Below are 26,127 nucleotides of genomic sequence, written 5' to 3'. Positions count from 1 at the left end.
GTTGTCCTTGTTGTTGCTTCTGGTTGTGAATCATAACCTATGCACAATCAGTGATGTTTTTATTTTTATTTTACCGTTATTTTACCAGGTAAGTTGACTGAGAACACGTTCTCATTTGCAGCAACGACCTGGGGAATAGTTACAGGGGAGAGGAGGGGGATGAATGAGCCAATTGTAAATTGTAAATGTGTGGTGGCAGAAATCAGGTCCCATTGATAGCTTAAGGACAAAGGTGTCTTTTGTTGCAGAAATTGATTGACCTCAAATTAATACATTTCTGCAGACCCCCTTTGCCCTGAAGTAATCAACAGCACCTGGTTTGCTAGTAAGCAACTGACACTCAATCAGGGGTCTTTCTGTTGTTAGTCTGTCATTGTTAGTGTTGACCCCTTGCTGCTCTGCATTCCTGCAATCAGGGCTTAGCCTCAGATGCTATTGTCCTGTCTCGCCATAGCACTGTTGCTAAATGATACAGCAAATATGTATCCGCTTTGAGTAGTAATGCTAGTGAGTGGCTAATGGGAGCTAGTGCTGTAAACACAATGCAGCAAATCCTGAGCCCAACAGGAGCTTTCCCGGAGAAAGGAAATGGTGGAAGTCAAGGGGCTGAGTTGAGTGTGGATTATTGTAGCACTTACAATAGTAGTGAGAGTCATACTGATTAGCAATCAAACAAAGGCTCACAATAACAGAGATAGGGATAGAGAGAGAGACCTCCAATGAATCACTGGCAATGTAGATATACATCAACCCTCCCTTACTTCTTTCTATGTTTCTCTCTGTCTCTTCTTCTCTCTCGCTAAACACTCTAAATGAAGAGAGGATCGTGTATTATGACTGATAAAGAACATTTCCCATTTGTGGGCGGTGTCCCAACATAGCCTCAACATAGTAAAACCCTCAGTAATGAAGAACCTAACACAGAGGAACCTAGGGTGATACAAACACAAGTCTCTCATTCATCCAGTGCATTATGGTACCCCCAGGCTGGCTAACAACCCAGTTGTGCACGCACACACACACACACACACACACACACATTAATTAAGGAACCCAGATAGAACCCAAACCCTTTTGATGGAGAGAACCACCACACAGTAGACTGTCAGTATTAGTTAATAGGAACAGACATGCATGCGCTGAGAAGAGAAAATAAAAAGTCCATCAATGGGCATGACTGATACTTGCTCATTGAATACGAGTGTCTGAAATACCATTGACCTCTGCTTAGAGAGAGGGAGTCTGGGTAAGAGCCATGTGCGGGGGAAAGGGTAAATAATAACTTCTGACCTTTGACATGTGACATGCTGACCCCACGGAGAGGTTGCAAAAGTCAGATAACAATATCAAAGATAGAATCCTAAGAGGGGTCAGTGCTGTTGAGTACAGTATTAATGGAGATAAATCAGGGGAATGACATTGCAGACTGTATCAATCGGTTAGATGGACAAGACATGATGGGTAGGGCTCATTGTCAAAGCTTTAAGGGGGAAAAGGGATCCCCCTATGAGTATAACAGTAGTACAATCCGTTGCTCCAAAAGTGCTCAGCGAGTGACATCAGCCCAAAACTGAAAAAATATATGAAAATAAATCTGAAAAAAATATATGTACATAATGAACATAAATAAATACAGCTGAGATCAGACCACAGAGCTGTATTTCTTTACACTGCATCATCTGAAGAAGAAGACGAAGCTACGGCGGGACGTCGAGCCACAGAGGCCGTAATGCTATTGGATGGAATGGGAAAGGTTGAGATGACTGACAACCCTTCCAGGCAGCCGATTGGTTCAAACTGCACGAGCAGCGTTCTAGCCAAGCTTCTGCTCACCTGCTGTCCCATTTGGGATTGAGAGGAAACGCAAGAGGTATTAAAGAAGAGGGGTAAAGACACACATCCTCCATACTAACACACAAAGCGCTCACACACAGTTGCATCCATATAGATACACTCACCCACACAAGCTGCAAAGCAGCAAGCGTGTACACACAGAAATACACAATGAACGGTGAACATTTGGCTGACAAGGACAGTACAAGAGCTCCACAGTTAACCGAGAGAGGTATAACATATTATTCAGAACATAGAATGTGATTGGTGAAACTCTACGTGGCAGTTAAGGACATGACCATGCCTCCCGGGTGGCGCAGTGGTCTAGGGCACTGCATCGCAGTGCTAGCTGCGCCACCAGAGTCTCTGGGTTCGCGCCCAGGCTCTGTCGCAGCCGGCCTCAACCGGGAGGTCCGTGGGGCGACGCACAATTGGCATAGCGTCGTCCGGGTTAGGGAGGGTTTGGCCGGTAGGGATATCCTTGTTTCAGTATGTAAAATGTAATAAAATGTATGCACTCTACTGTAAGTCGCTCTGGATAAGAGCGTCTGCTAAATGATTAAAATGTAAATGTAAATGACCAATCACTTACAGATAGTATTACTAATATGAATCCCTGGACAAACAGTCCAGTGCCTGAAATTACTGATGTCTGGAGTAAACAACAGTCTCTACTGCCATCTAGTGGAACATTTTCTGAACTACAATGCAGTCAAAAATATTTTCTAATGCTTCAGACGTTGTTAAAACTTTTTAGGGATAGGGGGCAGCATTTTCACTTTGGATGAATAGCGTGCCCTGAGTGAACTGCCTCCTACTCTGTCCCAGATGCTAATATATGCATATTATTATTACTATTGGATATAAAACACTCTGAAGTTTCTAAAACTGTTTGAATGATGTCTGTGAGTATAACAGAACTCATATGGCAGGCGAAAACCTGCCATATGATCCAAACAGGAAAAAAATCCAAACAGGAAGTGAGAATTCTGAGGCTGGTCAATTTTCAACTCATCGCCTATTGAAATCCCAGTGGGATATGGATCTGTTTGCTGTTTGAGTCAGTGGTCTGGCAGAGTGCCAGGTCCTGGTCAAGCGCATTCCACATGATATCGACTTAAGTTCCATTACTTCTATAGACACAAAGGAATTCTCCGGTTGGAACGTTATTGAATATTTATGATAACAACATCCTGAAGATTGATTCTCTACTTAGTTTGACAAGTTTATTCGACCTGTAATATAACTTTTTTTAGTTTTCGTCCGACGTCTGCCTGGATCTGCGTGAGTGTTTGGATATGTGTACAACGGATATGTGTACAAACGTGCCAACAAAAGTAGCTACTTGGACATAAATAATGGACATTATCGAACAAAATAACAATTTACTGTGGAACTAGGATTCCTGGGAGTGCATTCTGATGAAGATCATCAACTGTAAAACATTTTTTACATCGGACATGATGGGTAGATTAACAAGATGTTTATCTTTCATTTGCTGTATTGGACTTGTTAATGTGTGAAAGTTACATATTTCCAAAAAATATTTTTGAATTTCCCGTGCTGCCTTTTCAGCGGAATGTTGTCAAGGGTTCCGCTAGCAGAACGTGTGTCCTAGAAGAGTCAACACTAACAAGATAATCACTGTGAATGTATTATTTGTCCTAATTCAGATGATTTCCCCTGTCTAAATGTCCAACTAAGTCAGACTGACTGTTTTTCTGGGTAGTCACTTTCTGTCCAGGCTAAGATGAACAAAGGTGGCATTATCATCAGAACTGATGAACAAGTATATGAGATATTAGTTCTTAGTCGGAGTTAAGGTTAGGTTCAGGGTTAGGGTTAGGTTTAAGGTTGAGGGTTAGGTTTAAGGGTGAGAGTTAGGGGTAAGGTTATGGTGAGTTAGGGTTAGTGGTTAAAAGTGCAGTACTTCCATCCTTTCTAACATGGTCAGATAGTCTCTTAGAGAAGAGGGTTATCACTAACACACTATGACATCACAGCGACACAGAGATGCACAGAGGGAACACGTTTGGAATGTCGGCATTGCCGCGGGAGATGGGGTCTGTTGCCGTGGCAGTGTGCGACGGGTTGTTTGGGAAACAAAGTACTTTAGATTAAACTTACCCAACATCATCCATGATGCAGCCAGACCAACGGTCATCACACTTGCACTCGCCTGTGGAACACACAGCATACATGTCTCTGTGTGGCCAGTATGTGTGTTTGGCCAGCGTGTGTGTGGCCTGTGAGTGTGTGGCCTGTGAGTGTGTGTGTGTGTGTGTGTGTGTGTGTGTGTGTGTGTGTGTGTGTGTGTGTGTGTGTGTGTGTGTGTGTGTGTGTGTGTGTGTGTGTGTGTGTCTGTGTACGTGTACAGAATTGTACCGTTGAGGATCCTCTTCTTGTCAGAAAAGATGCCAATGTTTTGTCCCAGAGACTGGGCCAGGGTTATGGCCATCTCATCTGTCTTGCCATACTGACAGAAGAAGGGAGGAGAAAAGAAAGAGAGAGAACAGAGAGAGAGAGTAAGTTGTTAAATTGTGCCTAAAAGAGATGCTGATCCTGGTCCATTTTTATCCTGAAGCGGGGCCTACCTCATTGACTCCTCCTCCTTTAGTTAGAGAACAGACTCCTCCCATATAGGAAGCTCCTCCCCAGCTGCTATGGAAACGGTTCCCTCTGGTAAAAAGAGAGGAAGTGATTAAATCTCTAAACCGGGGTTCCCAGACTTTTTTGTCCCGTCAAATAAGGATGTCACCAACAGCCAATGTTAACTTTTTCATTTGGGGCTATGACAGTCTATTACAGATCAGCCTGACAGGAAGCATGGTTTGAAATGACTAAAATGCATCAGAGCCCCCCAACCCCCCCCACACACACACACACACACACAGAGACAGACAGAACCCCTACCACCCTCTCTACCCGACCCCACAGAGACAGACAGAACCCATACCACCCTCTCTCCCCCACCCCACATAGAGACAGACAGAACCCATACCACCCCCTCTCCCCCACCCCACAGAGACAGACAGAACCCCTACCACCCTCTCTCCCCCACCCCACATAGAGACAGACAGAACCCATACCACCCCCTCTCCCCCACTCCACAGAGACAGACAGAACCCATACCACTCCCTCTCCCCCACCCCACAGAGACAGACAGAACCCATACCAACCCCTCTCCCCCACTCCACACAGAGACAGACAGAACCCATACCACCCCCTCTTCCCCACCCCACACAGAGACAGACAGAACCCCTACCACCCTCTCTCCCCCACTCCACAGAGACAGACAGAACCCATACCACCCTCTCTCCCCGACCTCACAGAGACAGACAGAACCCATACCACCCTCTCTCCCCCACTCCACACAGAGACAGACAGAACCCCTACCACCCTCTCTCCCCGACCTCACAGAGACAGACAGAACCCATACCACCCTCTCTCCCCCACCCCACACAGAGACAGACAGAACCCATACCACCCTCTCTCCCCCACCCCACACAGAGATAGACAGAACCCCTACCACCCCCTCTCCCCCACAGAGACAGACAGAACCCATACCACCGCCTCTCCCCCACCCCACACAGAGACAGACAGAACCCATACCACCCCCTCTCCCCCACTCCACAGAGACAGACAGAACCCATACCACCGCCTCTCCCCCACCCCACACAGAGACAGACAGAACCCATACCACCGCCTCTCCCCCACCCCACACAGAGACAGACAGAACCCATACCACCCCCTCTCCCCCACTCCACATAGAGACAGACAGAACCCATACCACCCCCTCTCCCCCACCCCACAGAGACAGAGAACCCATACCACCCCCTCTCCCCCACCCACACAGAGACAGACAGAACCCATACCACCCCCTCTCCCCCACCCCACAGAGACAGACAGAACCCATACCACCCTCTCTCCCCCACCCCACACAGAGACAGACAGAACCCATACCATCCCCTCTCCCCCACCCCACAGAGACAGACAGAACCCATACCACCCCCTCTCCCCCACCCCACACAGAGACAGACAGAACCCATACCACCCCCTCTCCCCCACCCCACACAGAGACAGACAGAACCCCTACCACCGCCTCTCCCCAACCCCACATAGAGACAGACATAACCCATACCACCCCCTCTCCCCCACCCCACACAGAGACAGACAGAACCCCTACCACCGCCTCTCCCCAACCCCACATAGAGACAGACAGAACCCATACCACCCCCTCTCCCCCACTCCACAGAGACAGACAGAACCCATACCACCCCCCCCACTCTACAGAGACAGACAGAACCCATACCACCCCCTCTCCCCCACTCCACAGAGACAGACAGAACCCATACCACCCCCTCTCCCCCACCCCACACAGAGACAGACAGAACCCATACCACCCCCTCTCCCCCACCCCACACAGAGACAGACAGAACCCATACCACCCCCTCTCCCCCACCCCACACAGAGACAGACAGAACCCATACCACCCCCTCTCCCCCACCCCACACAGAGACAGACAGAACCCATACCACCCTCTCTCCCCCACCCCACATAGAGACAGACAGAAACCATACCACCCCCTCTCCCCCACCCAAACAGAGACAGACAGAACCCATACCACCCCCTCTCCCCCACCCCACATAGAGACAGACAGAACCCATACCACCCCCTCTCCCCCACCCCACAGAGACAGACAGAACCCCTACCACCCTTTCTCCCCCACCCCACATAGAGACAGACAGAACCCATACCACCCCCTCTCCCCCACCCCACAGAGACAGACAGAACCCATACCACCCCCTCTCCCCCACCCCACACAGAGACAGACAGAACCCATACCACCCCCTCTCCCCCACTCCACACAGAGACAGACAGAACCCATACCACCCCCTCTCCCCCACTCCACACAGAGACAGACAGAACCCATACCACCCCCTCTCCCCCACCCCACACAGAGATAGACAGAACCCATACCACCCCCTCTCCACAGAGACAGACAGAACCCATACCACCCTCTCTCCCCCACTCCACACAGAGACAGACAGAACCCATACCACCCTCTCTCCCCCACCCCCCACAGAGACAGACAGAACCCATACCACCCTCTCTCCCCCACTCCACACAGAGACAGACAGAACCCAGACAGACAGAACCCCCCCCCCCCCCCACACACACACACACACACACAGAGACAGACAGAACCCCTACCACCCTCTCTACCCGACCCCACAGAGACAGACAGAACCCATACCACCCTCTCTCCCCCACCCCACATAGAGACAGACAGAACCCATACCACCCCCTCTCCCCCACCCCACAGAGACAGACAGAACCCCTACCACCCTCTCTCCCCCACCCCACATAGAGACAGACAGAACCCATACCACCCCCTCTCCCCCACTCCACAGAGACAGACAGAACCCATACCACTCCCTCTCCCCCACCCCACAGAGACAGACAGAACCCATACCAACCCCTCTCCCCCACTCCACACAGAGACAGACAGAACCCATACCACCCCCTCTTCCCCACCCCACACAGAGACAGACAGAACCCCTACCACCCTCTCTCCCCCACTCCACAGAGACAGACAGAACCCATACCACCCTCTCTCCCCGACCTCACAGAGACAGACAGAACCCATACCACCCTCTCTCCCCCACTCCACACAGAGACAGACAGAACCCCTACCACCCTCTCTCCCCGACCTCACAGAGACAGACAGAACCCATACCACCCTCTCTCCCCCACCCCACACAGAGACAGACAGAACCCATACCACCCTCTCTCCCCCACCCCACACAGAGATAGACAGAACCCCTACCACCCCCTCTCCCCCACAGAGACAGACAGAACCCATACCACCGCCTCTCCCCCACCCCACACAGAGACAGACAGAACCCATACCACCCCCTCTCCCCCACTCCACAGAGACAGACAGAACCCATACCACCGCCTCTCCCCCACCCCACACAGAGACAGACAGAACCCATACCACCGCCTCTCCCCCACCCCACACAGAGACAGACAGAACCCATACCACCCCCTCTCCCCCACTCCACATAGAGACAGACAGAACCCATACCACCCCCTCTCCCCCACCCCACAGAGACAGAGAACCCATACCACCCCCTCTCCCCCACCCACACAGAGACAGACAGAACCCATACCACCCCCTCTCCCCCACCCCACAGAGACAGACAGAACCCATACCACCCTCTCTCCCCCACCCCACACAGAGACAGACAGAACCCATACCATCCCCTCTCCCCCACCCCACAGAGACAGACAGAACCCATACCACCCCCTCTCCCCCACCCCACACAGAGACAGACAGAACCCATACCACCCCCTCTCCCCCACCCCACACAGAGACAGACAGAACCCCTACCACCGCCTCTCCCCAACCCCACATAGAGACAGACATAACCCATACCACCCCCTCTCCCCCACCCCACACAGAGACAGACAGAACCCCTACCACCGCCTCTCCCCAACCCCACATAGAGACAGACAGAACCCATACCACCCCCTCTCCCCCACTCCACAGAGACAGACAGAACCCATACCACCCCCCCCACTCTACAGAGACAGACAGAACCCATACCACCCCCTCTCCCCCACTCCACAGAGACAGACAGAACCCATACCACCCCCTCTCCCCCACCCCACACAGAGACAGACAGAACCCATACCACCCCCTCTCCCCCACCCCACACAGAGACAGACAGAACCCATACCACCCCCTCTCCCCCACCCCACACAGAGACAGACAGAACCCATACCACCCCCTCTCCCCCACCCCACACAGAGACAGACAGAACCCATACCACCCTCTCTCCCCCACCCCACATAGAGACAGACAGAAACCATACCACCCCCTCTCCCCCACCCAAACAGAGACAGACAGAACCCATACCACCCCCTCTCCCCCACCCCACATAGAGACAGACAGAACCCATACCACCCCCTCTCCCCCACCCCACAGAGACAGACAGAACCCCTACCACCCTTTCTCCCCCACCCCACATAGAGACAGACAGAACCCATACCACCCCCTCTCCCCCACCCCACAGAGACAGACAGAACCCATACCACCCCCTCTCCCCCACCCCACACAGAGACAGACAGAACCCATACCACCCCCTCTCCCCCACTCCACACAGAGACAGACAGAACCCATACCACCCCCTCTCCCCCACTCCACACAGAGACAGACAGAACCCATACCACCCCCTCTCCCCCACCCCACACAGAGATAGACAGAACCCATACCACCCCCTCTCCACAGAGACAGACAGAACCCATACCACCCTCTCTCCCCCACTCCACACAGAGACAGACAGAACCCATACCACCCTCTCTCCCCCACCCCCCACAGAGACAGACAGAACCCATACCACCCTCTCTCCCCCACTCCACACAGAGACAGACAGAACCCAGACAGACAGAACCCCCCCCCCCCCCCCACACACACACACACACACACAGAGACAGACAGAACCCCTACCACCCTCTCTACCCGACCCCACAGAGACAGACAGAACCCATACCACCCTCTCTCCCCCACCCCACATAGAGACAGACAGAACCCATACCACCCCCTCTCCCCCACCCCACAGAGACAGACAGAACCCCTACCACCCTCTCTCCCCCACCCCACATAGAGACAGACAGAACCCATACCACCCCCTCTCCCCCACTCCACAGAGACAGACAGAACCCATACCACTCCCTCTCCCCCACCCCACAGAGACAGACAGAACCCATACCAACCCCTCTCCCCCACTCCACACAGAGACAGACAGAACCCATACCACCCCCTCTTCCCCACCCCACACAGAGACAGACAGAACCCCTACCACCCTCTCTCCCCCACTCCACAGAGACAGACAGAACCCATACCACCCTCTCTCCCCGACCTCACAGAGACAGACAGAACCCATACCACCCTCTCTCCCCCACTCCACACAGAGACAGACAGAACCCCTACCACCCTCTCTCCCCGACCTCACAGAGACAGACAGAACCCATACCACCCTCTCTCCCCCACCCCACACAGAGACAGACAGAACCCATACCACCCTCTCTCCCCCACCCCACACAGAGATAGACAGAACCCCTACCACCCCCTCTCCCCCACAGAGACAGACAGAACCCATACCACCGCCTCTCCCCCACCCCACACAGAGACAGACAGAACCCATACCACCCCCTCTCCCCCACTCCACAGAGACAGACAGAACCCATACCACCGCCTCTCCCCCACCCCACACAGAGACAGACAGAACCCATACCACCGCCTCTCCCCCACCCCACACAGAGACAGACAGAACCCATACCACCCCCTCTCCCCCACTCCACATAGAGACAGACAGAACCCATACCACCCCCTCTCCCCCACCCCACAGAGACAGAGAACCCATACCACCCCCTCTCCCCCACCCACACAGAGACAGACAGAACCCATACCACCCCCTCTCCCCCACCCCACAGAGACAGACAGAACCCATACCACCCTCTCTCCCCCACCCCACACAGAGACAGACAGAACCCATACCATCCCCTCTCCCCCACCCCACAGAGACAGACAGAACCCATACCACCCCCTCTCCCCCACCCCACACAGAGACAGACAGAACCCATACCACCCCCTCTCCCCCACCCCACACAGAGACAGACAGAACCCCTACCACCGCCTCTCCCCAACCCCACATAGAGACAGACATAACCCATACCACCCCCTCTCCCCCACCCCACACAGAGACAGACAGAACCCCTACCACCCTCTCTCCCCCACTCCACAGAGACAGACAGAACCCATACCACCCTCTCTCCCCGACCTCACAGAGACAGACAGAACCCATACCACCCTCTCTCCCCCACTCCACACAGAGACAGACAGAACCCCTACCACCCTCTCTCCCCGACCTCACAGAGACAGACAGAACCCATACCACCCTCTCTCCCCCACCCCACACAGAGACAGACAGAACCCATACCACCCTCTCTCCCCCACCCCACACAGAGATAGACAGAACCCCTACCACCCCCTCTCCCCCACAGAGACAGACAGAACCCATACCACCGCCTCTCCCCCACCCCACACAGAGACAGACAGAACCCATACCACCCCCTCTCCCCCACTCCACAGAGACAGACAGAACCCATACCACCGCCTCTCCCCCACCCCACACAGAGACAGACAGAACCCATACCACCGCCTCTCCCCCACCCCACACAGAGACAGACAGAACCCATACCACCCCCTCTCCCCCACTCCACATAGAGACAGACAGAACCCATACCACCCCCTCTCCCCCACCCCACAGAGACAGAGAACCCATACCACCCCCTCTCCCCCACCCACACAGAGACAGACAGAACCCATACCACCCCCTCTCCCCCACCCCACAGAGACAGACAGAACCCATACCACCCTCTCTCCCCCACCCCACACAGAGACAGACAGAACCCATACCATCCCCTCTCCCCCACCCCACAGAGACAGACAGAACCCATACCACCCCCTCTCCCCCACCCCACACAGAGACAGACAGAACCCATACCACCCCCTCTCCCCCACCCCACACAGAGACAGACAGAACCCCTACCACCGCCTCTCCCCAACCCCACATAGAGACAGACATAACCCATACCACCCCCTCTCCCCCACCCCACACAGAGACAGACAGAACCCCTACCACCGCCTCTCCCCAACCCCACATAGAGACAGACAGAACCCATACCACCCCCTCTCCCCCACTCCACAGAGACAGACAGAACCCATACCACCCCCCCCACTCTACAGAGACAGACAGAACCCATACCACCCCCTCTCCCCCACTCCACAGAGACAGACAGAACCCATACCACCCCCTCTCCCCCACCCCACACAGAGACAGACAGAACCCATACCACCCCCTCTCCCCCACCCCACACAGAGACAGACAGAACCCATACCACCCCCTCTCCCCCACCCCACACAGAGACAGACAGAACCCATACCACCCCCTCTCCCCCACCCCACACAGAGACAGACAGAACCCATACCACCCTCTCTCCCCCACCCCACATAGAGACAGACAGAAACCATACCACCCCCTCTCCCCCACCCAAACAGAGACAGACAGAACCCATACCACCCCCTCTCCCCCACCCCACATAGAGACAGACAGAACCCATACCACCCCCTCTCCCCCACCCCACAGAGACAGACAGAACCCCTACCACCCTTTCTCCCCCACCCCACATAGAGACAGACAGAACCCATACCACCCCCTCTCCCCCACCCCACAGAGACAGACAGAACCCATACCACCCCCTCTCCCCCACCCCACACAGAGACAGACAGAACCCATACCACCCCCTCTCCCCCACTCCACACAGAGACAGACAGAACCCATACCACCCCCTCTCCCCCACTCCACACAGAGACAGACAGAACCCATACCACCCCCTCTCCCCCACCCCACACAGAGATAGACAGAACCCATACCACCCCCTCTCCACAGAGACAGACAGAACCCATACCACCCTCTCTCCCCCACTCCACACAGAGACAGACAGAACCCATACCACCCTCTCTCCCCCACCCCCCACAGAGACAGACAGAACCCATACCACCCTCTCTCCCCCACTCCACACAGAGACAGACAGAACCCATACCACCCTCTCTCCCCCACCCCACACAGAGACAGACAGAACCCATACCACCCTCTCTCCCCTACCCCACACAGAGACAGACAGAACCCATACCACCCCCTCTCCCCCACTCCACACAGAGATAGACAGAACCCCTACCACCGCCTCTCCCCCACAGAGACAGACAGAACCCATACCACCCCCTCTCCCCCACCCCACAGAGACAGACAGAACCCATACCACCCTCTCTCCCCCACCCCACACAGAGACAGACAGAACCCATACCACCCCCTCTCCCCCAACCCACAGAGACAGACAGAACCCATACCACCCCCTCTCCCCCACCCCACACAGAGATAGACAGAACCCCTACCACCCCCTCTCCCCCACAGAGACAGACAGAACCCATACCACCCCCTCTCCCCCACCCCACAGAGACAGACAGAACCCATACCACCCCCTCTCCGCCACCCCACACAGAGACAGACAGAACCCATACCACCCCCTCTCCCCCACCCCACAGAGACAGACAGAACCCATACCACCCTCTGTCCCCCAACCCACAGAGACAGACAGAACCCATACAACCCCCTCTCCCCCACCCCACAGAGACAGACAGAACCCATACCACCCCCTCTCCCCCACCCCACACAGAGACAGACAGAACCCATACCACCCCCTCTCCCCCAACCCACAGAGACAGACAGAACCCATACCACCCCCTCTCCCCCACCCCACACAGAGATAGACAGAACCCCTACCACCCCCTCTCCCCCACATAGAGACAGACAGAACCCATACCACCCCCTCTCCCCCAACCCACACAGAGACAGACAGAACCCCTACCACCCCCTCTCCCCCACTCCACAGAGACAGACAGAACCCATACCACCCCCTCTCCCCCACATAGAGACAGACAGAACCCATACCACCCCCTCTCCCCCACATAGAGACAGACAGAACCCATACCACCCCCTCTCCCCCACCCCACACAGAGACAGACAGAACCCATACCACCCTCTCTCCCCCACCCCACATAGAGACAGACAGAACCCATACCACCCCCTCTCCCCCACCCACAGAGACAGAGAACCCATACCACCCCCTCTCCCCCACCCACACAGAGACAGACAGAACCCATACCACCCCCTCTCCCCCACCCCACAGAGACAGACAGAACCCATACCACCCTCTCTCCCCCACCCCACACAGAGACAGACAGAACCCATACCACCCCCTCTCCCCCACCCCACAGAGACAGACAGAACCCATACCACCCCCTCTCCCCCACCCCACACAGAGACAGACAGAACCCATACCACCCCCTCTCCCCAACCCCACACAGAGACAGACAGAACCCCTACCACCGCCTCTCCCCAACCCCACATAGAGACAGACATAACCCATACCACCCCCTCTCCCCCACCCCACACAGAGACAGACAGAACCCATACCACCCCCTCTCCCCCACCCCACACAGAGACAGACAGAACCCATACCACCCCCTCTCCCCCACTCCACAGAGACAGACAGAACCCATACCACCCCCTCTCCCCCACCCTACATAGAGACAGACAGAACCCATACCACCCCCTCTCCCCCACCCTACATAGAGACAGACAGAACCCATACCACCCCCTCTCCCCCACCCCACACAGAGACAGACAGAACCCATACCACCCCCTCTCCCCCACCCTACATAGAGACAGACAGAACCCATACCACCGCCTCTCCCCCACCCCACAGAGACAGACAGAACCCCTACCACCCTCTCTCCCCCACCCCACATAGAGACAGACAGAAACCATACCACCCCCTCTCCCCCACCCAAACAGAGACAGACAGAACCCATACCACCCCCTCTCCCCCACCCCACAGAGACAGACAGAACCCATACCACCCCCTCTCCCCCACCCCACAGAGACAGACAGAACCCCTACCACCCTTTCTCCCCCACCCCACATAGAGACAGACAGAACCCATACCACCCCCTCTCCCCCACCCCACAGAGACAGACAGAACCCCTACCACCCTCTCTCCCCCACCCCACACAGAGACAGACAGAACCCATACCACCCCCTCTCCCACACAGAGACAGACAGAACCCATACCACCCCCTCTCCCCCACCCCACACAGAGATAGACAGAACCCATACCACCCCCTCTCCACAGAGACAGACAGAACCCATACCACCCCCTCTCCCCCACTCCACACAGAGACAGACAGAACCCATACCACCCTCTCTCCCCTACCCCACACAGAGACAGACAGAACCCATACCACCCCCTCTCCCCCACTCCACACAGAGATAGACAGAACCCATACCACCCCCTCTCCCCCACAGAGACAGACAGAACCCATACCACCCCCTCTCCCCCACTCCACAGAGACAGACAGAACCCATACCACCCCCTCTCCCCCACCCCACAGAGACAGACAGAACCCATACCACCCTCTCTCCCCCACCCCACACAGAGACAGACAGAACCCATACCACCCCCTCTCCCCCAACCCACAGAGACAGACAGAACCCATACCACCCCCTCTCCCCCACCCCACACAGAGATAGACAGAACCCCTACCACCCCCTCTCCCCCACAGAGACAGACAGAACCCATACCACCCCCTCTCCCCCACCCCACAGAGACAGACAGAACCCATACCACCCCCTCTCCCCCACCCCACACAGAGACAGACAGAACCCATACCACCCCCTCTCCCCCACCCCACAGAGACAGACAGAACCCATACCACCCTCTGTCCCCCACCCCACACAGAGACAGACAGAACCCATACCACCCCCTCTCCCCCAACCCACAGAGACAGACAGAACCCATACCACCCCCTCTCCCCCAACCCACAGAGACAGACAGAACCCATACCACCCCCTCTCCCCCACCCCACACAGAGATAGACAGAACCCCTACCACCCCCTCTCCCCCACAGAGACAGACAGAACCCATACCACCCCCTCTCCCCCAACCCACACAGAGACAGACAGAACCCATACCACCCCCTCTCCCCCAACCCACAGAGACAGACAGAACCCATACCACCCCCTCTCCCCCACCCCACACAGAGATAGACAGAACCCCTACCACCCCCTCTCCCCCACAGAGACAGACAGAACCCATACCACCCCCTCTCCCCCACCCCACAGAGACAGACAGAACCCATACCACCCCCTCTCCCCCACCCCACACAGAGACAGACAGAACCCATACCACCCCCTCTCCCCCACCCCACAGAGACAGACAGAACCCATACCACCCTCTGTCCCCCACCCCACACAGAGACAGACAGAACCCATACCACCCCCTCTCCCCCAACCCACAGAGACAGACAGAACCCATACCACCCCCTCTCCCCCAACCCACAGAGACAGACAGAACCCATACCACCCCCTCTCCCCCACCCCACACAGAGATAGACAGAACCCCTACCACCCCCTCTCCCCCACAGAGACAGACAGAACCCATACCACCCCCTCTCCCCCACTCCACACAGAGACAGACAGAACCCCTACCACCCTCTCTCCCCGACCTCACAGAGACAGACAGAACCCATACCACCCTCTCTCCCCCACCCCACATAGAGATAGACAGAACCCATACCACCCCCTCTCCCCCACTCCACACAGAGACAGACAGAACCCCTACCACCGCCTCTCCCCCACCCCACACAGAGACAGACAGAACCCATACCACCCTCTCTCCCCCACCCCACATAGAGATAGACAGAACCCATACCACCCCCTCTCCCCCACTCCACACAGAGACAGACAGAACCCATACCACCCCCTCTCCCCCACTCCACACAGAGACAGACAGAACCCCTACCACCGCCTCTCCCCCACCCCACACAGAGACAGACAGAACCCATACCACCCTCTCTCCCCCACCCCACACAGAGACAGACAGAACCCATACCACCCCCTCTCCCCCACTCCACACAGAGACAGACAGAACCCCTACCACCCCCTCTCCCCCACTCCACAGAGACAGACAGAACCCATACCACCCTCTCTCCCCCACCCCACAGAGACAGACAGAACCCATACCACCCTCTCTCCCCCACCCCACACAGAGACAGACAGAACCCCTACCACCCTCTCTCCCCGACCTCACAGAGACAGACAGAACCCATACCACCCTCTCTCCCCCACCCCACATAGAGATAGACAGAACCCATACCACCCTCTCTCCCCCACCCCACACAGAGACAGACAGAACCCATACCACCCCCTCTCCCCCACCCACACAGAGACAGACAGAACCCATACCACCCCCTCTCCCCCACCCCACAGAGACAGACAGAACCCATACCACCCTCTCTCCCCCACCCCACACAGAGACAGACAGAACCCATACCACCCCCTCTCCCCCACCCCACAGAGACAGACAGAACCCATACCACCCCCTCTCCCCCACCCCACACAGAGACAGACAGAACCCATACCACCCCCTCTCCCCCACCCCACACAGAGACAGGCAGAACCCATACCACCGCCTCTCCCCAACCCCACATAGAGACAGACATAACCCATACCACCCCCTCTCCCCCACCCCACAGAGACAGACAGAACCCCTACCACCGCCTCTCCCCAACCCCACATAGAGACAGACATAACCCATACCACCCCCTCTCCCCCACCCCACACAGAGACAGACAGAACCCATACCACCCCCTCTCCCCCACCCCACACAGAGACAGACAGAACCCATACCACCCCCTCTCCCCCACTCCACAGAGACAGACAGAACCCATACCACCCCCTCTCCCCCACCCCACATAGAGACAGACAGAACCCATACCACCCTCTCTCCCCCACCCCACACAGAGACAGACAGAACCCATACCACCCCCTCTCCCCCACCCCACATAGAGACAGACAGAACCCATACCACCCCCTCTCCCCCACCCCACAGAGACAGACAGAACCCCTACCACCCTCTCTCCCCCACCCCACATAGAGACAGACAGAACCCATACCACCCCCTCTCCCCCACCCCACAGAGACAGACAGAACCCCTACCACCCTCTCTCCCCCACCCCACACAGAGACAGACAGAACCCATACCACCCCCTCTCCCCCACCCCACAGAGACAGACAGAACCCATACCACCCCCTCTCCCCCACTCCACACAGAGACAGACAGAACCCATACCACCCCCTCTCCCCCACCCCACACAGAGATAGACAGAACCCATACCACCCCCTCTCCCCCACTCCACATAGAGACAGACAGAACCCATACCACCCCCTCTCCCCCACTCCACACAGAGACAGACAGAACCCATACCACCCCCTCTCCCCCACTCCACAGAGACAGACAGAACCCATACCACCCCCTCTCCCCCACTCCACACAGAGACAGACAGAACCCATACCACCCTCTCTCCCCCACCCCACACAGAGACAGACAGAACCCATACCACCCCCTCTCCCCCAACCCACAGAGACAGACAGAACCCATACCACCCTCTCTCCCCCACCCCACACAGAGACAGACAGAACCCATACCACCCCCTCTCCCCCACCCCACACAGAGACAGACAGAACCCATACCACCCCCTCTCCCCCACCCCACAGAGACAGACAGAACCTATACCACCCCCTCTCCCCCACCCCACAGAGACAGACAGAACCCATACCACTCCCTCTCCCCCACCCCACAGAGACAGACAGAACCCATACCACCTTCTCTCCCCCACCCCACACAGAGACAGACAGAACCCATACCACCCCCTCTCCCCCACTCCACAGAGACAGAACCTATACCACCCCCTCTCCCCCACCCCACAGAGACAGACAGAACCCATATCACCCCCTCTCCCCCACCCCACAGAGACAGACAGAACCCATACCACCCCCTCTCCCCCACCCCACAGAGACAGACAGAACCCATACCACCCCCTCTCCCCCACCCCACAGAGACAGACAGAACCCATACCACCCCCTCTCCCCCACTCCACAGAGACAGACAGAACCCATACCACCCCCTCTCCCCCACTCCACAGAGACAGACAGAACCCATACCACCCCCTCTCCCCCACCCCACAGAGACAGACAGAACCCATACCACCCCCTCTCCCCCACCCCACAGAGACAGACAGAACCCATACCACCCCCTCTCCCCCACCCCACAGAGACAGACAGAACCCATACCACCCTCTCTCCCCCACCCCACAGAGACAGACAGAACCCATACCACCCTCTCTCCCCCACCCCACAGAGACAGATAGAACCCATACCACCCCCTCTCCCCCACCCCACAGAGACAGACAGGCTTACGAGAAAAGATGCACGGAGTCACACTTCTCCTTGATGAAGTCTCGTCTGTACTTCATGAATTCCCTCAAGGTCACCATGGGGTCGTCGTCGATGTTGAACCGGTTGTCAGCTGCCCACGTCTCCATGGCAACCAGCACGATGCGGGTGTTGAGCTGCTCCTTGAAGATCTGGGAAGGGAGGGTGACATCAGAACACCAAACATCCGACCAACAGAACAGCTGCAGGAAATACGGTGCTGTCTGTCTCTTGAGAATTGACTGACATCAAAACATTTCCTACAAAACTACTTAAATGACCTAAATGACATTGAAAGCTGACAGATCTAATGATGACATCCATTCCTACAGACTTATGTCTGGGGGGGATAACAACAAATAACGGTAGTGTTTGTGATTCTAATCTGAGCAGTTTATGAGAACACTGCTCCGTGGCCAGACAGAATCAACAGAGGCTAATAGTCTCTTCAAAGGACATAATGGGGACGAGTGGTACAGTGAGAGAACATGTTTGCCTGAATAGGATGAAAATCTATTAAACAACCTGTTTGACTGCCCAAACAGTGGAGACGGTGAGGGGAGGGGAGGGAGGAAAGGACACCTGTAAAGACTGAGTGATTTAGCTGAATACCAGCAGTAGTCTCATATGGACAGAGATGGAGAGGGGAGAAAGGAGAGGATTGATGGGGGAGAGGAAGGGAGGGGACGATTGTTGTTTGTTTTTAGGCTCAGGTGCGCAGAGAGGAGCGAGGGATGGACTGATGCACAGAGGAGAGGGAGGGTACAAGAAGGGTCACTGTTGTCTGTATTTAGGCCTGTCTGTTTGTTTGTTTGTGATTGCACAGTAAGCCAATAACATTCCATTAAATCACGCTTTCAGTTCTATTCTTAAAACAAAACAACTATCAAACACACACCATTCCCTATATAGCATCCTTTTTATGTCATCACTAAATCTCAAGGGCACGCAAACAGATATGACCCTTTTCCACCAGCCTATCAGCTTTCAAATGTGACCCTGTTCCTCTGCAATGGGCCTATCAGATTTCAGCAGCACAGCAGACAGACGGGGCTGAGGAGACCAGTTATCGTTGCAGACGGTGACACTGAAGATTCCGCCCTTGATCAGTTGAGATTCTAAAGACCAGATGAGTCTACTGTCTCTAGGCTCATGTAGCTCATGAAGGCCAGATAGCCACTGCTAGCTGACAAAATATCCAATATCAAAAAGATTATGTTTAGGTAACTTACCATATCAGCCATATTGACCACAGACTTAGCGTAGTTATTCGTCTGACCAACAGAGAGACGATGCTTTTTATACTGGAGAGAGAGAGAGAGAGAGAGAGAGAGAGAGAGAGAGAGAGAGAGAGAGAGAGAGAGAGAGAGAGAGAGAGAGATAGTCAGCCTTATACCTGAACCCCTAGCTTCTCTATTGGGGGTAACATCAGTGAAAGAAAGAGCACACACACACATAATCATAAACACACACAGACGGACTGCTCTCACCATCAGATGGTCGTTGATCACCATCAGCTCGATGTACTTGGTCTCCTCGGCCACACTGCCTCCAACCCGCGGGGCCTACGAGAGCAACACAGAGCAGACTGTAAGCTTCAATGGATCTAACACAAACACACACGCATTAAAACTCTCTCTCTCTTACTGTAAACACATTATATTTGTATGATGACTGTTTCCACCTAAACCCATCATAGAAACAGAAAGAATGATGCTGGGATGATGGAATGTTTCAACCGCATCTGGTCTGTCTGTGCTTTCCAGTAACCCCTGTCTATATAGCTCTCAGGGGAGAAAGAGAGAGAAAAAAGCAAGAGAACAGAGCGAGAGAGGGAGAGAGGGAGAGAGGGAGAGAGGGAGAGATGCAGACACATCCACACCAGTTTGTCTGTCTGCAGGCAGTGGAGGATGAGGAGCCACAGAGAACAACCTTCATTCACATGGTGAATATTTTATAAGAAGAGAATGAGAGAGGTGACAAGGAAATCACCTTAATTTCTACCTCAGTGAATTAACATACAGAATGCAAAGTCAACAACGTGAAGAACACGCAGAGCACTATTTAATTATCTCCAACACACTCATACAGACATGCACGATTATATAGTACACACACCACACACACGACTGAACTTAAGATTTTTATTTTTATTTATTTTTCCGTTATTTTACCAGGTAAGTTGACTGAGAACACGTTCTCATTTGCAGCAACGACCTGGGGAATAGTTACAGGGGAGAGGAGGGGGATGAATGAGCCAATTGTAAACTGGGGATTATTAGGTGACCATGATGGTTTGAGGGCCAGATTGGGAATTTAGCCAGGACACCGGGGTTAACACCCCTACTCTTACGATAAGTGCCATGGGATCTTTAATGACCTCAGAGAGTCAGGACACCCGTTTAACGTCCCATCCGAAAGACGGCACCCTACACAGGGCAGTGTCCCCAATCACTGCGCTGGGGCATTGGGATATATTTTTTTTTTAGACCAGAGGAAAGAGTGCCTCCTACTGGCCCTCCAACACCACTTCCAGCAGCATCTGGTCTCCCATCCAGGGACTGACCAGGACCAACCCTGCTTCGCTTCAGAAGCAAGCCAGCAGTGGTATGCATTCCTTCCCCAGTTACAGTCAATTATGACTCATCCATAACTGTGACCATAAGGATAGTAGGAGGAAAACCTGGGGCATTCCACAGTTCTCACTCACCTGTCTCTTCTTCCTCCTGTGGACGACCTTTGACCCAGGAAATGGAGGGCTGGGGAAAGGAGGCTCTGGGAGGTCAACTGTGGAAAAACAAAAACAAAGGAGGGTTAGTGTATTATTGTTTGTTAGCGTATAGGGTTATAACATTCACTATAACATTCTCCACATCTAACAGTAACCAAGCTATGCAGTTCTATATTATGTTTACTCAGGCTTATGTGTTTCTATAGGCCTAAGGCTCTGATACTGGATATTGGTTCAGCTGCAACTTATGGTAACCAATCAGATAGTGTGGCCAAAACTATCAGTTTTGCAATATTTATTTCATTTATCAGTTTTCCAATAGTTTGTTAATTTAATCCAACCCTCATAACTCTTACAGCAGATACCTTACCATTAGGAAGGAAGTAAGCTGCTGCCTCTTCTCCTGCTGATTTATAGATCATGTGGATCTGGACATCACCCTGCAAGACATTAGAAAGAAAGGTGGAGGGTCATAATTCATTATTTTCTCTCTTTTTTTGTATATATTTTTAAAAAATCATCCAACCATGTATATTCATATAAACTGAATAAAGTGCGCTGTCTGTCATCATCAGTCAACCACACAGTCCCAGGCCAGTACAAGGTGAATATGAACGCGCGGGTGACGTCACATTCTCTTGCCAACCACGGGGACGCGTAAAGAAGCGAGTGCGCTACGGACGGGAAAACGCTCCTTGGAACTGAAAAACTCAACAACAATTTGGAATGGCTGCGATTTCTCCCTAATAAACGCGTTAACGTTACAAAAATCAAAGGTATGTAGTTCGACCTCTCTTTTTCATAGAGTCAGTTGAGTTTCTGTGAGCTCTAGCGTTTAGCTAGCTAGTCCCATTTTTTCGACAATCGAGGGCGCAACAGGTTTCTAGCTAACGTTAACTTATTATTAGCTAACGTTAGCTAGCTAGTCAGCTGGTTAATGATTGCTAACTTGTATCAACATTGTTTGAACAACTGCATGTAGAAGACAGCACAGCTAAATTACATATCCACAACTTCATAAGCATACGGGGAGAACAACTAAAGTAAGTTAGTAGGCTAACTAGCTAATTGAATGATAGCTAGCTAATTAAGCTAGCTGCGCACTGACTACACACATTCACTACTGAATTCTTATTACGTGTCTGTCATGTTATGCCAGTCTGCTCAGTAGAACGTCCGCACAGTAAGTTAACGTTATATTGCAGCGCTGTAAACATAGTGAGCCAGTTACACATTGGTAAATAACGGGTTCTACTTTGAGACAATTGAGTTTACTGCATTGAGAAGCATTACGGTGCAACAACCATTGTCAACGGTAGTAAAGTGTAGTCCAGTCTATTGTCCATTGTTTTTCTGGACAGTCCCTGTTGTGGAGTAGTACTACAGTACTTGCCTAATAGGCTTAGTTTGTGTCTGAGTTCCAATGAAATGAGAGCATTGTTTTCAGTCACATGCAGATTCTAGGTCAACTGTGTTAGTGAATAGGAACATATAAGGGGTTTGCCTGTAGCTGGGTCACCTCCCTCAGTGGCGTAAACTTTGATGCTGGTTTCAAGAGTACAGTGTAATGCTGTGGATTGTTGTCAAGCAGAAAGGTCTCCCTGCCATGCAGAATATGAAATGCTCTGTCACATATTTATATTCAGAGCTAAACAGGCCTCTAAATCTGGATGACCAGGTCATCTGACTGAGTACTGATCTCCCTCGTTTTCCCCTTCTCTCTTTATCCAAAAGAACAGGAAGTCCTGTTGACATCACCTGTCTGCGGCGGCTATGTCGTGCCGGGACATCCACGCCACCAATGCCTTCTCCTTCATCATCGCCTTCATCTCCGTGGGCGGCATCGCTGTGGCGGCGCTGATCCCACAGTGGCGAGTGACACGACTTGTCACCTTCAACAAAAATGCCAAGAACATCAGCGTCTATGACGGCCTGTGGGCCAAGTGTGTGAAACAAGATGGCTACTCTGGCTGCTACTACTACGACTCAGAGGTACGGGTCTGATGATCGCACAATCATAAGGACATACAGCATCCCATATTCCCCCCATATGGTGCACTGCCACATAGGGCTCTAGAGTAGTGCACTATACAGGAAACATGGTGCCATTTTAGATTTGCATAAATCATTTCTCATTTATTCCTTCTCCCCACAGTGGTATTCTAAAGTGGACCAGTTGGACCTGAGACTGCTCCAGTTCTGCCTGCCGACTGGGCTACTGTTTGGCTCCCTGGCCCTGGTGCTGTGTATGGCAGGCATGTCTAAGACCTGCTGCTGCTCTGATAAGGCTGAGACAGACATCAAGAGTACCCGCTGTCTGGTCAACAGCGCAGGCTGCCACCTAGTGGCCGGGATGTTCCTGTTCCTGGGAGGTGCTATCGCCCTGGCGCCCTCCGTGTGGTTCCTGTTCCGGACCAAAGAGATGAACATCAAGTACGACCGCATCTTCTCAGACGGGTTCGCGGTCTACGTGGCCATCGGCTGTTCCGGTGGCCTCATGCTCGCCGCCCTGCTGATGTTCATGTGGTACTGCATGTGTAAGAAGCTACCCTCTCCCTTCTGGCTGCCTCTACCCACACTCCCTAACTCCCTCTCCACCCAGCCCCTCACAGCCAACGGGTACCCCCCCTCACCCATCTACGGACCCCCTCAGACCTTCCCTCCACAGGGGTATGTCCCCACTGTGATGGATGCCCAGCCCTACGCTCCCTCCCAGGGCTACCCTCAGAGCGTAGCCCCACTGGCCCAGCAGCCCCAGCAGGTCTATATGTCCCAGATGTCAGCCCCAGATGGGTATGGGTCAGAGGTGGGGCAGAACCAGGCTTACAGCTATGCCCCGTCCCAGAGTTATGCCCCGTCTCAGGTGGGCTACGCCCCCAGCTACGTAGGCCACCGCTACTCCACACGCTCACGCATGTCTGGCATAGAGATAGACATCCCTGTTCTAACACAAGGCCTCTGAGGGAGGGCTGCTGCAAGAACACTGAGTCCTGGTTCCATTTAGCTGTCCTGTCTCCTGTAAAGGGTGTGTACTGTCAGTGCAATATAAATGAAGGATATGACTGTTGGTCAGTCTGCACTAGAAATACAACTCTGCGTCACTCAACCAAGCACTGCACGGTTAGACACCGTTTAGTATGCAGGCTCCACATCTGGTGAAAGGACACCAGAGATGCCCCATAATGAAGTCTGAATTCACTGTTACATTTTGATTGAAAACAATATTTTCTAATCGCACCTATTTGTACATCTCTTCTTAATGTAAATCTGCTTGAAACCTCATAGCATTTCTACACTGTGTATATTGTGTTCACTAATATTTCAACTGCTAAGAAATGAACTAAACTGTACTTTAACCGTGAGGTAAGTTGATGTAGTGATGTTAAAGGGAGTGACACTAACTGACTGTGATGTCTTTGTTGTGCCTGTTGTTTTAATGTGTGGTGTTCATATTGTTGGTCTGAAGAAATACTACTGCTGGGCATTGTTCAGAACATTGCTTAGTTATTCTGTGTTTGTTGTACTAATACTGAGAATACTGTAACATGTTACTGTTTCTTTTGTTCTGCTAGTTTTATACACATGCTGTTTTTGGGCGTTGGAGGTATAATATGCTGTGACATGGGAATATCCAAATTACTCTCATGCTATTTACCCATCAACAGTACAGCAGTGGCTCTAAGGCCATGACTTTTTATATGTAGACATAAATTAGATCATTTTGTATCTAATTCACATATCATGATGTCACCGTATATCAATCAAATGTATAAAGCCTTTTTTTACATCAGCAGATGTCAGAAAGTGCTATATCAGGAAGGTAGTTGTTGACGTGTCTCCTTCGTTAAGGTGCCTGGAGAGATGATTGAACCAGAACACATACTGCTCTGTGGCTCTGTCTGCTACTCAGACCAAAGCAACGTCAAAATGAACATCTTATTTTAGGTACACTGCCATCTGTCGCCTGTTCTTTTTGTCAAACTGTCAGTCTACACTGAGCTGTGTAAGCAAACGTAGAGCTACTCTTGTTTCCGCTTCATTCATCCACTACTGGGCTCCCGAGTGGCGCAGCGGTCTAAGGCACTGCATCTCAGTGCTAGAGGTGTCACTACAGACCCTGGTTTGATTCCAGGCTGTAGCTTCATGATTGGGAGTCCCATAGGGCGGCGCACAATTGGCCCAGCATTGTCCGGGGTAGGCCGTCATTGTAAATAAGAGTGTGTTCTTAACTGACTTGCCTAGTTAAATAAAGGTTAAATAAACTCATTGATTTCACATGAAGGGGGGGTTCACTACACTGTGACATCACATTGGCTGTGCTGGTTCTAAAATGGTAGAACACTGACTGAATGCACTGGGTTTCTTATGATTCTACAATCTAGAGGAAGAGGATTCTGTGATGTATGTTGCATTCTATTCCTAAACACTAGTTTTGACCAAACTGTCCTCTAACTCGTGTGTTGACTTAATCTTAAATACGATTTAAATCAGCCGTAATGTATCCGACATGCTCTCTCTGTTGCAGTACTGCATGTACAGTCTAATGTTCTTATCTCTATGGAAAATATCTTTGTTCACCAGACCTTTTTCTCAGTAAAATTT

The 26,127-nt window shown here is 53.2% G+C and overlaps 2 protein-coding genes across 4 annotated transcripts in view; one reads left to right on the top strand and one right to left on the bottom strand.

The window, feature by feature from the left end:
* LOC129837622 (disintegrin and metalloproteinase domain-containing protein 22-like) overlaps positions 1–26,127 on the bottom strand; it is a 143,289-nt gene that overhangs the window by 25,354 nt on the left and 91,808 nt on the right. For 2 of the 3 annotated variants that reach the window (XM_055903930.1, XM_055903931.1), the window contains exons 7-14: positions 21,896–21,965; positions 21,505–21,581; positions 20,285–20,359; positions 20,027–20,098; positions 18,780–18,946; positions 4,428–4,512; positions 4,219–4,309; positions 3,961–4,012 (exon numbers count right to left, since the gene is read on the bottom strand). In XM_055903930.1, the coding sequence (XP_055759905.1) occupies positions 3,961–4,012; positions 4,219–4,309; positions 4,428–4,512; positions 18,780–18,946; positions 20,027–20,098; positions 20,285–20,359; positions 21,505–21,581; positions 21,896–21,965 (689 nt within the window). Of the gene's footprint in view, positions 1–3,960; positions 4,013–4,218; positions 4,310–4,427; positions 4,513–18,779; positions 18,947–20,026; positions 20,099–20,284; positions 20,360–21,504; positions 21,582–21,895; positions 21,966–23,283; positions 23,368–26,127 lie in introns of those variants that run through there. The other variant, XM_055903932.1, reaches the window with a different exon arrangement.
* Positions 23,299–25,791, top strand: LOC129837623 (claudin-12-like). The gene is made up of 2 exons (XM_055903933.1): positions 23,299–23,517; positions 23,681–25,791. The coding sequence occupies exons 1-2, from the start codon at positions 23,299–23,301 to the stop codon at positions 24,485–24,487; spliced, it is 1,026 nt and encodes a 341-aa protein (XP_055759908.1). The 3' UTR covers positions 24,488–25,791.

The sequence above is a fragment of the Salvelinus fontinalis genome, chromosome 38 (genome assembly GCF_029448725.1).
Source record: "Salvelinus fontinalis isolate EN_2023a chromosome 38, ASM2944872v1, whole genome shotgun sequence".
Classification (NCBI taxonomy): domain Eukaryota; kingdom Metazoa; phylum Chordata; class Actinopteri; order Salmoniformes; family Salmonidae; genus Salvelinus; species Salvelinus fontinalis.
This window is presented reverse-complemented; position numbering and strand designations above follow the sequence as displayed.

What these genes read in the sequence shown, in the direction of transcription:
- LOC129837623 (XM_055903933.1), top strand. Translation starts at nt 23,299, where the DNA reads ATGTCGTGCCGGGACATCCACGCCACCAATGCCTTCTCCTTCATCATC. An exon ending in GCTACTACTACGACTCAGAG is followed by an intron (nt 23,518 to 23,680) that starts GTACGGGTCTGA and finishes TTCTCCCCACAG; the next exon opens with TGGTATTCTAAAGTGGACCA.